Source organism: Bos grunniens, chromosome 11, assembly GCF_055505025.1.
Source record: "Bos grunniens cultivar Pamir isolate PY7600 chromosome 11, Bosgru_T2T1.0, whole genome shotgun sequence".
Taxonomy (NCBI): Eukaryota; Metazoa; Chordata; class Mammalia; order Artiodactyla; family Bovidae; genus Bos; species Bos grunniens.
Window position 1 is genome coordinate 94,126,998 of NC_141175.1, and position 13,101 is coordinate 94,140,098.

The following is a 13,101-nucleotide window of genomic DNA, read 5'->3' on the forward strand; positions in this document are numbered from 1 at the left end:
GCTGGATTGTTACCAAGCACATTTGCTGTGTACATCCTCAGCTTACTTGCCAGCAGGTATCCCAGAGGGCTCTGAAATGGTTTAGCTTGGGGTTTAAAGCCCCATGCTCAGGTGCTTGACCTGTGGTCTGCAGTCTGCTCACCACACGGTTAGATAATCCATTTGTGTGCTGCCCCCACCCCTCATGCTAGATACTCATGACATGTGGCTGCTAATTAACCTGTGACCTCAATTTTCTCCTGTCAAACTGGGTAAAAACCCTTGCCTGACCATGTTTAGTGGAACAAAATGTTCTCCATGGGGAATATCACCAGGAATAACCTTAGACATATCATAGCCTCTCTTGATAGTTCCAGTAGGATTTAGGGGACAACAGACAGTTCTAATCTGGGAGAATTGTTACCTCACTGGATTTTGGATTTAGAATCTGAAACTATTGGTGAAGAATTTAAATAAGACATACTTACGTTCTTCAGGAAACAGCCATCACTTCATACCATTGTCAGGGCTCTGCTATTCCAGTTGAACAGTGGAGGTCTTAGAGCACAGTGAGGAGCACAGCTTGATTGACTTTAGTGCCAACCTGGTGGCTCAGATGGTAAAGCGTCTGCCTGTAATGCGGGAGAACTGGGTTCGACCCCTGGGTTGGGAAGATCCCCTGGAGAAGGAAAAGGCAACCCACTCCAGTACTCTTGGCTGGAAAATTCCATGGACTGAGGAGCCTGGTAGGCTACAGTCCATGGGGTTGCAAAGAGACACGACTGAGCGACTTCACTTTCATGTTCAGTCACTCAGTCGTGCCCGACTCTTTCCAACCCCATGAACCACAGCACGCCAGGCCTCCCTGTCCATCACCAATTCCCGGAGTTCACTCAGATTCATGTCCACTGAGTCAGTGATGCCATCCAACCATCTCATCTTCTGTTCTTCCCTTCTCCTCCTGCCCTCAGTCTTTCCCAGCATCAGGGTCTTTTCAGATGAGTCAGCTCTGCATCAGGTGGCCAAAGTATTGGAGTTTCAGCTTCAACATCAGTCCTTCCAATGAACACCCAGGATTGATCTCCTTTAGGATGGACTGGTTGGATCTCCTTGCAGTTCAAGGGACTCTCAAGACCAACACCACAGTTCAAAAGCATCAGTTTTTTGGCGCTCAGCTTTCTTCACAGTCCAACTCTTACATCCATACACGACCACTGGAAAAACCATAGCCTTGACTAGACGGACCTTTGTTGACAAAGTAATGTCTCTGCCTTTTAATATGCTGTCTAGGTTGGTTATAACTTTGCTTCCAAGGAGTAAGCGTCTTTTAATTTCATGGCTGCAGTCACCATCTGCAGTGATTTTGGAGCCCAGAAAAATAAAGTCAGCCACTGTTTCCCCATCTATTTGCCATGAAGTGATGGAACCAGCCAACTCGTGAGTGCTTACTAAATACTAGTTGAAAAAATGAATGCAGCACTAAAGTGTACAAGGTCAGATGTGTTCCTGTTTCATTTGGCCAAAGGAGATGTGATGGGGTAGCTTATTCTCCAGTCAGGCTCTGTAACACAGAGGTTGTACAGAAGGTCGTTAAGTCGTAAGTGATTTTTAATGAGATTCTCCTTTAAATTTATCATCTCCTTCCCTAATAACATAGGATAAATTAATGGAATTCCATACTGCCAAGCCACTGGGAATGCATGTATTCATCTGAGCTCAACAGCCAAGCAAGACAGCTGGGAACAAAAACCGCACTTGAAGAGGCCAGCATTGCCTCACTCTACCTGTGTTACCTCGTGGACAGCATGGCCTCATATGCGCCACCCTGTCAGCAAGCGTTCACTGAAATGTCCGCCAACTGTGATGAGTGCTCTGAAGGTTTTTAATATAAAGATTAAAAGGGAATGATACCCTTATACCAACAGAAAGTTTGGTGAAAATGTATGGACTGTACTGTTTACAGTATCTGTACTTAGTTTAATGAAAATTTTGAATGAAAGTTCTGAACAATGCACATCTTAAAGGCTGTGAATCGTTCAGGCCCTGTATAGACATGACTGCAGTATCTCAAAAAGCTGTAAATAGGCAAGTCAGCTCAGATTTTTAGAAACCTGATTGTAAGAAGGAGGCAAAAGCACTCAAAACCCATGGGCTAGGGTGTGATCCCCTGATCTTTCTACCATATAAAATAAAGCCTCTCAGAGAATCAATGGGAGGTTCAAGCGAGGTGTAAACAGTAACTAACCTCCACAAGAGCAGGAATGACGCCTGCTTATTAACGTCAGCAGCCCTGGTGCCTAGAACAATGCCAGGTACCTAGCAGGCTCTCGGACTCGTTCAGTAAAGTGAAAAGTGAAAGTGAAGTCGCTCAGTCGTGTCCAGCTTTTTGCGACCCCATGGACTGTAGCCCACCAGGCTCCTCCATCCATGGGATTCTCTAGGCAAGAACACTGGAGTGGGTTGTCATTTCCTTCTCCAGGGGATCTTCCCAACCCCTGGAGATCGAACCCAGGTCTCCTGCATTGCGGGCAGGTGCTTTAACCTCTGAGCTACCTTGTTCAGTAGTTGAAAGGCAAATACAGAATCCCTTTACTTGTTTATTCTAGAGAGGAGTAAGTTTTGCCCAGGAACAGGAAAAATAACAGCTATCCTTCAAGCTCAAGGATTTCCTGTTACCGCCTCTGTTCAAAGGTACTCACAGTATTGCCAATATTACTACCATGTATTAAGTGCTGATCATATGCCAGGCTGTATTTGAAATTAAATTTGGTCAAATTTTCACAACAGCCCCAGAAAGAAGGTGTTATACCTTGACAGATAAACAGGTTCAGGCCAGAGGCACGAAGTGATGGAGATGGGATTCACTCAGGTCTAACTTCCAAGACAATGCTTTGAATACTTTGTAACACATTTTAGAGTGGAAGATTGTGCGACTAAAACTGATTCATATTGAGACAAAAATCACATACACATATCCTCCTCTAATATAATGACCCCACTGAAGGAAAAACAGTACGACTGCCAGCAAATGCATTTTATTCTCATTTTAATGAGATAGATTTTCAACAGCTGCCACTTTGTATAGCAGATTTTTTAAAAAGTAACTTTTTTCCATTTTTGATATTTTTATGAAAATTATTTTCTTCAATTTTAAAGCTCTGCCCCTCCCACAAAGAAGTACTAACAACTACCATGTAATGTATACATAGGAAAAGAAGGAACAGAAACAGCTTTTAAACACCTGAGAAATAGGGGAAAAGGTCCAAAGTCCAGGCCCGGGCCTGCTGGAGGTGCTGAGCTGCCCTGGCACCGTCAGCACTTCACCACCCACAGCAGCAGACCCGTGGGCCGTGCACAGACCCGCTGGGATGCACCACAGAGTTCACTCCCATTCTCCTCTTGGCCTCCTCTGCTGGCTGTCCTCTTCTAACTCGATCCAACAAAGGCGGCGTGATCGTAACACATGTTCAGCTTTGTAATGGAAATAACATTGTTTAGAAAGTTCAGAGATTTCTCTGTCTAGCTGAGGAGAAAAAAATATCCAACACAGTATTGATGGTTTCATTTCTTTCCGCTCAAACACATGCTCATGAACTTGTTAATTATCAGATGCTGTTAATTATCTGTGCTGACATAGACAGCATGAAAGTTTCATACAAAAAATAAGATGCAAAATTGTAAAAATTTCTGCAGCAGTTCAGGCTCCTTGTGGAGCTGCTGCTGACGGAGCTGGTTCTGACACGCAGTTCCTTTGACATGCACAGCAGCTCCCCCATGAGTCCTGTGTTCTCAGGGTTCCATTTGGACCCCAAGAGGTTGAAATCCAAGTTTAGTAAGACTCCCTGCTGACAAAATGTGGTATATCCATCAATGGAATATTATTTAGCAGTAAAGAACAAACCAGTAACATAAATTATATGTCATGGATTAACCTCAAAAATACACTAAATGAAGAAAGCCAGATACAAGAGACCAGATTGTATGATTCCATTGAGATTATGTCCAGAAAAGGCAAATTTATAGTAATAGATTAGTGGTTGCCTAGAGCTAGGCAAGTACCGTGGGTACCATGTAAATAGACATGAAGGATCTTATTAAGGGGGATGCAAAGGTTCTAAAACAGAATTGTATGTCTGTTCCACTCAGGAAGTTATTAAAATCACTGACTTGTACACTTGAAATAGACGAACTTTATGATAACATGCCTCAATAAAGGTGTTAAAAAAAAAAAGTCCCTGTCTTGCAAACCACCCAACAAGCATTAAACATTTCCGAAGGCCCACAATCAACAAGAGAGGATTCTCAATTAGTGTTGAGTTACAGAGTGAAAACATTTTCCTTACTATTTACAATATTAAAAGGGAGCCAGTAAGGTAGGACTGGGAAAGAAAGCTCAGCAGACCTCATAAATGAGACTCCTGATAACAAAACATAAAGGGCCTTTTTCTTTGAAGATGGTGCATCTGTTCCTTTGTAGAGTTCTCTTCTGTCCCCTGGGGGTGTGGTGATGAACCTGTAACACCCTGTAGAGATCAGTGTAGTTAGCTGTCCCAGTGTATGACACCCCACCTCCCCCAGCAAAATCTGGACTGTGGATAGCTATGGAGGATTGGGCAGTGAGACCAGGTGGAGCTAGTGTGGTAAAGAGACTTGGGTCCGATCCTAGGCTGGGAAGATCCCCTGGAGGAGGAAATGGCAACCCACTCCAGTATTCTTGCCTGGCAAATCCCATAGACAGAGGAGCCTGGTGGGCTATAGTCCATAGGACTGCAAAGAGTCGGACACAACTGAGGTGACTTAGCACATACACACAAGTAGTGTGAACACAGGATGTAGTGAGCCAGGTACAGAGGCCGTGTAGGAAGCCTGAATGTGTCCCTGGGTCAGCCTCCTATTCCTCCGTCCTTTGTCACTAATGGCAGCTTCAAGATGGGAGAAATAGAAGATTAAAAACAGAGGGGAAAAAACTTTACTAAATTGTGACTAACCAAGCCTGTGGATGAAATCTGCAAGGCAGCAGGGCAGTGGCTGCAGAAAGTACACTGTACCACACGGGGACCAGGAGAACTAACAATCTGTGTGGGCAATGAGAGGGGAAACGATTCACATGGTTCACACAGGTGACTGTGGGCAAAGGGAGGGGAAACCAACACTCCTGATGCTCACCAGACCTCAGTCAGTCCTCCTGCTCTCCACCCACTTCCCAAACTCATGAGCTCTACATCTACTCTGGAAGAGAGTGGCCAGGGATATACAGTCTTTCCCAAATGCTCTCCAAATCTTGGTCAAAACTGTCAGGTCTCTGGCTGAGCTCATACATCAACATAATCCAAATCAAACAACACCATTAAACGTGATGCCAGGACCCTTAGTGAAGAACACGTGCCCCCTCCCATCTCAGCAGTGTAGAGTCCTGGGCTCCTGGTGTTTACATACTGGCTTTGCAGCAGCACTAATGCAGTTTCCTTTGGCTACTTCTTCACACAACTTTCCTCCCTGACATACATGAATTTACACTCTGAGGTCAAAGTGTTTGACTGACCTTACCTCCCAGCATCTCCCAACACAAGACAGAACTTTGCCATTATAGTAATACACAATTTGAAAAATGCTGATTACCTCTAAAAACACTTTAAAGTCATAATTAGCATTGTAACTTTAATAAGAGAGACCCAAGCTGTTTTGACTTTGGAAACTAAAGGTGCTGCAAAGGTCCAGCCTTTTCCTTACAATTTTTAGGGGTTTGACCTTATGTAATACCCTAAAATCAACTGCTGCAGTCAGAAACTGGCCCAAAGACCCAAAGCTGCAGCTGCTCAGGCCTAGCTATGTCCATCAAATTCTCTGTTGCAGTTCAAAGGGCTAGAGAAACTAAAAGGCATTTCTTTTGTTTTTTTCTCCTTGAAGAGCAAGAGATAAAATACTTTTCGTTTTGGAGTTTAAGAGTCCAATAACCACAAAATCAATCACTAATAAAATAAGACTGGGACTAGTCAGAATTAGCAATTGTTAAAAATACATGTTCTGTTTCTATACTTAAACTTCCAGGTGCCAAAAAAAGAATAGTGGCTTAAATTCAACATCAAAATCATCACTTAAAATAATACCAGCCTCATCCTGAAAAGGTAATGGTATCTAGTCTGGCTTGCATCCGTAATCTCTCCTATGAGGAAAAGTCTGAGTCCAGCCTTTCTTCACTGAAGACCCAGGAAGACCCACATGCGTTTCCTGCTAAGGAGGTGGCAAACGGCCTACAGCTGGACCCGTGGTCTGGGTGACGACAGTGCTCCCACCTCGCAACATAAAATAGATGGAGAAAAGTCAGAATGAAGGGGAACCACTAGAAGCACAAACACACACATTAAAAAGGTGGTCACCCTGCTAGCCGCTTCCTGATCCCGGGGTCAGCACACTGTGTCTCAACAGGACTGGAAAGGCCAGTCCTCAGGTTCCACTGCTTATCTGGCAGGAAGCTTTCTTAGTCCTGACCAAATACGCCTTGTGAAACCATGCTGACATCTAAGATGAAACCCACAGCAGAAGGGGAAGCAAGCCACTTGGACCAACCTAACAGCTTAGCCTAGGTGTCAGAAGGGCACGCCTTCGTCAGGATGAGGACCCTTGATGCAGATCCCTGAAGGACTTCCTAGACCAGAAGCCACATAAGAAAGAATCCGCGGTCCTCTCTGTGATGGAGACACCATGGTCTAGAAAACGGCTCCTGCTGCAATCCCAACACACTTTGAGCAGCCTTTAGAATTCCGAGCTTGGACAAGTTAATGCAGATTGAAGGAGGAACAGCAGTCCTGGAAGAAAGAGACCTTTGTTTCTACACTTCCAAGGTCCTCGCCTTATCAGAGGCAACCATTCCAGCTGAAAGCTGAAGCTGGAATTAAGACGTTTCTTTATTTGTAGCCCTCCCTGAACACAAGTTAAAAGAGTTCCATTCTGTCAAGGTAGAGGCTTTGTGAATTCAGGAGCCCATCTGGAAATATGGGTTCATATTTTCAATCTGACATTAACCTGTGGCTGTTAGAAAAGTCAGCAAGGGACCTCGTAAGAGAAAGGAGAAATTCTTAAGTTTTCCAGACCCTACTCCTTTCCTTCCAACCTCTGTCCCATAAACACATACTGAATTTACAGACTTTATTCAAGTTCCATGATCTTTTCCTGACACGCTTGTCATACAAGACAGTGGCGGTCATACAGACGGGCCACTGTTCTCCTCAGGCCCCTGCCAGTCCTTGCCCATCCTGGGAGAATGGCCAGGACCAGACACGCTCTTTTTAAGACCTGACTCTGCCACCAACCTCTCCAGCACACAAAGGCATATCCTGGTGCCCAATTTAGTTCCTTATGAGTATCAACAACAACAATAACCAAAACACCTGTGACCTGTGGGCAGGAAAAGAATATACCCAGAAAGTTCAACCCAGAAAACTCAAAAAGCTGGGTGTGTGGAAACAGCAAAACTTTATAACTGCTGAAACTGTCCCGGTGCGTCACACAGTCACAGGGTCAAGCGGGACTCACTCTCCTAGGCTTTTCTAGAGTTCTTTTGCATAATTCTGTAAGGTGGGGAGAAGCATCAAACTGTGAATGGAGCTTCTTGCTAGTGTTCTGAAAAATACATGGACTTATAAAAGTACACAATCTTTCTAAGGAAAGGAAGATACAGGTGGACCAAGTCTTCACAGGGCTAGGAAAAAACTGTCAAAATAAATTTAAGATGATAACTATCAGGATTCAAGGATGATCTCTCCAGACTGAAGCCGATGGCCAGCACCGCATGCCTCTCACACACCTTTGGTAACAGTCTCTTCTTAAAAACAGAATAGAGTTCAGGGCAGAAAGGAGACAGGGGATTAGACACCATGAGAGACGAGGTGGCAAATCCACCCTAGAACTCTTATGCCTTGTAAATAATGAGTCTGATGGCAGCCATAAACAGAGGCTTAAGAGTAGGTCAACAGTAAATCAATGACTCAAGTGACACCACCATCCCAGTCCTCCAAAAGATGGCTGATGAAAGTCGGTTTATCAACCATCTAAAGTACTGGTAAACCAGTACTTTTAAGCCTGTGTTTTCTTGAATAGGGTTCAGGCAAGGAGACACGGGCTCAGCAGGCCAGTGGTAATCCCAGCACATTGCAGGAAACCCCCAGGGGTTGGGGAGCTGAGTACTCTGGTTTACAAAACCTGCTTCTTCCAACTGTCCCTCTTCCCATCCAGCGCAACAGACTGAATATGTAGTGCTCCAGGTGTTCATTGCCCTTGGTAAGTAGACAGCAGGGTGGGTAGGGCATTTGTAAACACCCAGATTTTCTTGGTCAGCTTATTCTTTTAAACACACACAGCAGAACATTCTTGATGAGGGCATGGGGAAAGACTGCAATTTCCCTAAATCGAAAGCTAATAAAAATAATAGGAAATTGCTTCAAATGAAAGTCAGTAGAACAAAAGAGAAATACTCAGAGGCTTGTAGAGAAAGACTGAGCACATCAGTTACTCTAGTCACAGTGTCAAGTTGAACCACTGTTCCCTTCCCCGCTGCGCACCCCCTGCCCACCCCACCCCCCTCTTCAGCTCCGCCTTCTTGTGCAGCGCTGTCCCCAGATGTGGGGACACACAAGTCCTCCTCAAAGCTTTCTGTCAGCTCAGTACTTCACTCCTGGTATAAATTCCTTGGCATCCGGATTCAGGTTACTTTTGCTCTGAAATAAGAACCAAGAGATAATAAATCCCAAGACAAGCTGCACTATAGCACTTTAAAATTTATTTTCTCCTTGCTTCTGTTATTACCAATTTCTTCCTCTCAGCCCAAAGGAGAGAAAAAAACAGAATTCCTTGCAACTCAGGCAGTTATTCCTGGACTGTTCTCAGTGGCTCCTGATGGACTCAGCCCTGCTAATCTCATTTTCTCCTCCCTGCTTTAGACTCCTGTTCCCTTCATGATGCTTTCATTAGAGGCTTGTTAACCTGGACTCAAAAAATAATTTTTTAGTTCATAAGTACCTTAACTCAATGAAAATCAGAGTACTCCATCAAACTAGGTTGGTTACCACAATCCCTATATTATTTTTGTCTATCCTCTCTTTGGTTATCTACTCTCTTGATTCACATGATCTTGATCTAAAACCTCAGCAAACTGCCAGGCAAAATCATTCAGACATGAACTGTGCACGAACAATGTCGCTTATGGAATTCTGACATTAAGTAAACATGGAAGGCAGGGAATTCATTTATCTGGTCTTCTAATTATAAGTGGAAAACAGTCTCTTAGAAGTATATTCCTTCCAGTTTTTATAACAGAATCATTCAAAACTATAAATACAGATTTGAGGGACAGTAAAAGATAAGGACAACAGCAAATGATAATTTGAAACCAAACGTCTTCCATGTTCAAATTTTTATCCTTAATCCCAATTCTGTTTTGAAAATCCCACTGGAGAAAATGAAAGTTGGTGATGCTGCAGCAATCACATTTCCACAGTGCTTTAAGAGGTGCAGTGCGTCTTCAATGCACCCCCTGTTAATGCCCAGGTGGTGAGGGAAGAAACAGTGACTCAGAGGGCGCCAAAGCTTGCCCAAGGTTGTTGGGCCAAAAAGAGAGACGTGGCTCCAAATCCTATATTCTTTTCACTATGTCACATGTGGAACTATGTATGCTCTTACCAAAATATCTTCAGAATCACGACCATCACTGACGGACAGTCCATTTAACTGTTGTTGCAACTGTCCCATGGCCTGAGGCAGGTCTCGTGATGGAATAAACCAGTCTTGGTCTTCCTCGTCCAACATCTCCTGAAAGCAGCGGTCCAAGAATTCTTGCTCCTGCAGCTCCTCCTCCACCTGGCAAGCAAAGCAGAAGAGCTCAGACTTAACTGTCCCAGTGGGACTCAAACTTTCTAGTTTTTTTCTACCTCTTTCTTTCAGAGGTTATTACTTTGCAACTAAGAATGATCTTGTATGAGATCTACGAAGAACTACGATGCTTCTAATGAAAGGCTAGAAAAAAATATAACTTTTAGTATTTTCAATCAAATTCCATAAAAAATAAGACAGGAAATAGTCCAAATAGCAGAAATTCCAGTCTTCACAGATCTAATACATGACACAGATATTTTTCACTCATATGGCACTTAACAGAAAATCACTTTAAAGCTTGACATTTTTTTTTCAATCTTATTGAGAGGCAGCTCTTAAATTTCCCATTTTACAAGTATGAAAAGGGTTCAGGAACTATGTATCTAGACTACTACCTGGACAGTGGAGATTAAACCAAAACCAACTCCCAGCTTCTGGCCCACTTTTCTAGTAATAAAGCCCCTTCGGGAGAAAAATACTTTCAGAACCTTAGAAAGATATAAAGAACACGTTCTGGCATACCAGTAGAAAATTCTTTCAAAACAAGAAGAAATAATACAAATATTTAAACAACTTGCATATTTCTGAAAAAGAGTGTCTTATACATAGCAAGGATATTTTATACTTCTTTGTAGACCCTGTTAATTCTTGGTAAAGAGTATGCTTCACTCTGGAGATTAGTGTGATTTTCACAGGCCTCCCGCTTCATGTTTGGCCATCCCCTTCCTGCAGGCTGCCTGGTGACTGATTCACAGCTCGTATGCCGCCACCAGAGGGCTGGTCAAGCAAAAACAATCACCCAAACTAGCCAATATAGTTGAATCCAAAGGAAAAGTCACTTGTAGCAAGACTTAAACATACGATTTCAACATTACAATTAACTATACTTTTTATTTTTTTAATCTCAAGTAAATTAGTTACAAAGTACTTAAAATAACAACTGAAAATATTTCCAAACTACAAGATTTAACATGACTGCTCAGGATCTGCCCTAACTCTCCCTGAGAGCATAACAACATGCTCTTCCATATTAAGTCTACCCTTATTCACAGGCACAAGCCACAGAAGCAGTCACCTGGGCCCAGGGGTGTCATAGGAAGCATGGTCTATGAACTGTTCACACAGATCATACCACAGTGAGCCACAGAGGTGGAAACTCCTGGCTCTTTCCTAAACTCATTTCCATCTCCCCAAAGCACCAGTTGTTCAGTTAAAATCGAATCTCCTGTCTCCCATGCTGGATATGGCCATGTAACTATAATCACATAATGTCCCCAAGAAGGGATGTGAGCACTCTGGCATCATTTGGTTAAAAGGAGACCCTTTGCCTTAACATTTGGCTCTCTCCCCTTCCTATGGCTTGACTTCCAGTTATCCTACAGTTGCCAAATGCCCTGGGAGTGGCAGGGCATCATGATGGAAGGCATCAAGTGGTTGCAGAGTCACCTGTTTACCTGGAGTGCTGACCTGGGGCTGTTAAAACCACAGAGATATAAGACAATTGGTTACTGCTGGATCTTTGTGGAAGCAATCTAGCCTTTCCCCACCAAATACACTCTCTATCTCAGACTTGCATTCTGCCAGTCCCTGAGTTCCTACTTGGGGCATGCCAGGCTGGTCTGCTGTTTCCCAGGAGCCTACATCAGAACACCATGGCATTGGATCCTCTTTTAATTAGCATGATAGAAAAATTTCAATATTGTCCTCCAAGGTATCTTCAATTTGGTCTCTTAGCAACTGAAGTTGCTTTTTGGTCAGCCCTGACCAAGCGTCTACGTATTTTCAAGTTATTCTAAAGCCAATGAATACATTTCTCTTTTGACAGACTGATGGTAAAATATAGCTGTTGAACTACATGTATCATTAGCCTTTCACTTCTTTACCTGTCTGTTGAAATCCTCTTCATTCTCCATCCACATGTACTCTGCAAATGGGTTTTCCTTCTCATCATGCCCATTTAACACCTGGTCCTCTTTGGATTTTACACTGGGTGATGTATTCGCCACACTGGATCCATTCATCATGACAGAACCTACACAGGAGCAAAAGAAAGGATAAAATGATACACGGATCAAGGACATGAAAAGATTCTTCCAGATGCTTCTGATGTTCTAAATCAAAGTTATTAACTACAGATAAACAGAAAATGCTAGTCTGTAACTAGTTACCTATACAGATGCACAATTCTTTAAGAGTTAAAAGAAAAAACATCTCAGCTCAGTTAGCCTTTATAGGCAAGTGGGATGGAGAAGGCAATGGCACCCCACTATGGTACTCTTGCCTGGAAAATCCCATGCATGGAGGAGCCTGGTGGGCTGCAGTCCATGGGGTCGCTAAGAGTAGGACACGACTGAGCGACTTCACTTTCACTTTTTACTTTCATGCACTGGAGAAGGAAATGGCAACCCACTCCAGTGTTCTTGCCTGGAGAATCCCAGGGATGGGGGAGCCTGGTGGGCTGCCGTCCATGGAGTCACACAGAGTCAGACGCGACTGAAGTGACTTAGCAGCAGCAGCAGCAGCAGCAGCAGGCAAGTGGGATGGGTGCTGGGTGGGAGGGGACCTTTTCAAGTCAAATTTCTGTAAGTTCTAGAACCTAACCAAGATCATAGCTTCCCTAACATTTAAATAGGTAGAAAAAAATACATTCTTAATAAACATTGTAAACAGTTGACCCTTATCCTGATTTTTTTTCTTTTGTTTTCTTCTCTTTTTAATTTATTTATTTATTTTTGCTTGTGCTGAGTCTTAGCTGTGGCACGCAGGATCTTTAGTTTCAGCATGTGAGCTCTCAGCTGCAGCATGTGAGATCTAGTTCCTTGACCAGGGATTGAACCCAGGCCCCCTCCACTGGAAGCACAGAAGCTTAGCCACTGGACTACCAGGGAAGTCCCTATTCTGATTCTTATTAAGCTCTGTTTTTCTTTAAAACCTATTTCAAAAAATAATACATGTTTATCACATTGGAAAGCAAAATGGAAAAAAGTAAGGTCATCAGCTGTCTAACTATATAGAGTTAAAAATGATTCACAATGTGGTGGATATAAGCTTGCTGACTTCCCCTATGTACATACAGACACATATACACACACCCATTCCCCAAGCACCCATTCTTATGGTAAGAGCATGATGCTCCATCATTTGCTCTTTCTCATTTCCATATTAATATAGACATTCTGTCAATTGGTGTGTTTCCAACATTTCTGTATTATAAAGGTGGGATGAACTTCTTGTGTTCATTTTCTCTAATGATTT

At 43.2% G+C, this 13,101-nt stretch overlaps 1 protein-coding gene across 2 annotated transcripts in view; it reads right to left on the reverse strand.

Moving 5' to 3' along the window:
* Window positions 1-2,998: 2,998 nt before the first annotated feature.
* Window positions 2,999-13,101, reverse strand: part of PAIP2B (poly(A) binding protein interacting protein 2B) — a 46,084-nt gene continuing 35,981 nt past the window's right edge. For both annotated transcript variants that reach the window (XM_086323836.1, XM_086323835.1), the window contains exons 2-4: window positions 11,730-11,878; window positions 9,655-9,831; window positions 2,999-8,693 (exon numbers count right to left, since the gene is read on the reverse strand). In XM_086323836.1, coding sequence (XP_086179962.1) covers window positions 8,637-8,693; window positions 9,655-9,831; window positions 11,730-11,870 — 375 coding nt within the window. In that variant the 5' untranslated portion in view covers window positions 11,871-11,878 and the 3' untranslated portion in view covers window positions 2,999-8,636. The remainder of the gene's footprint in view (window positions 8,694-9,654; window positions 9,832-11,729; window positions 11,879-13,101) is intronic.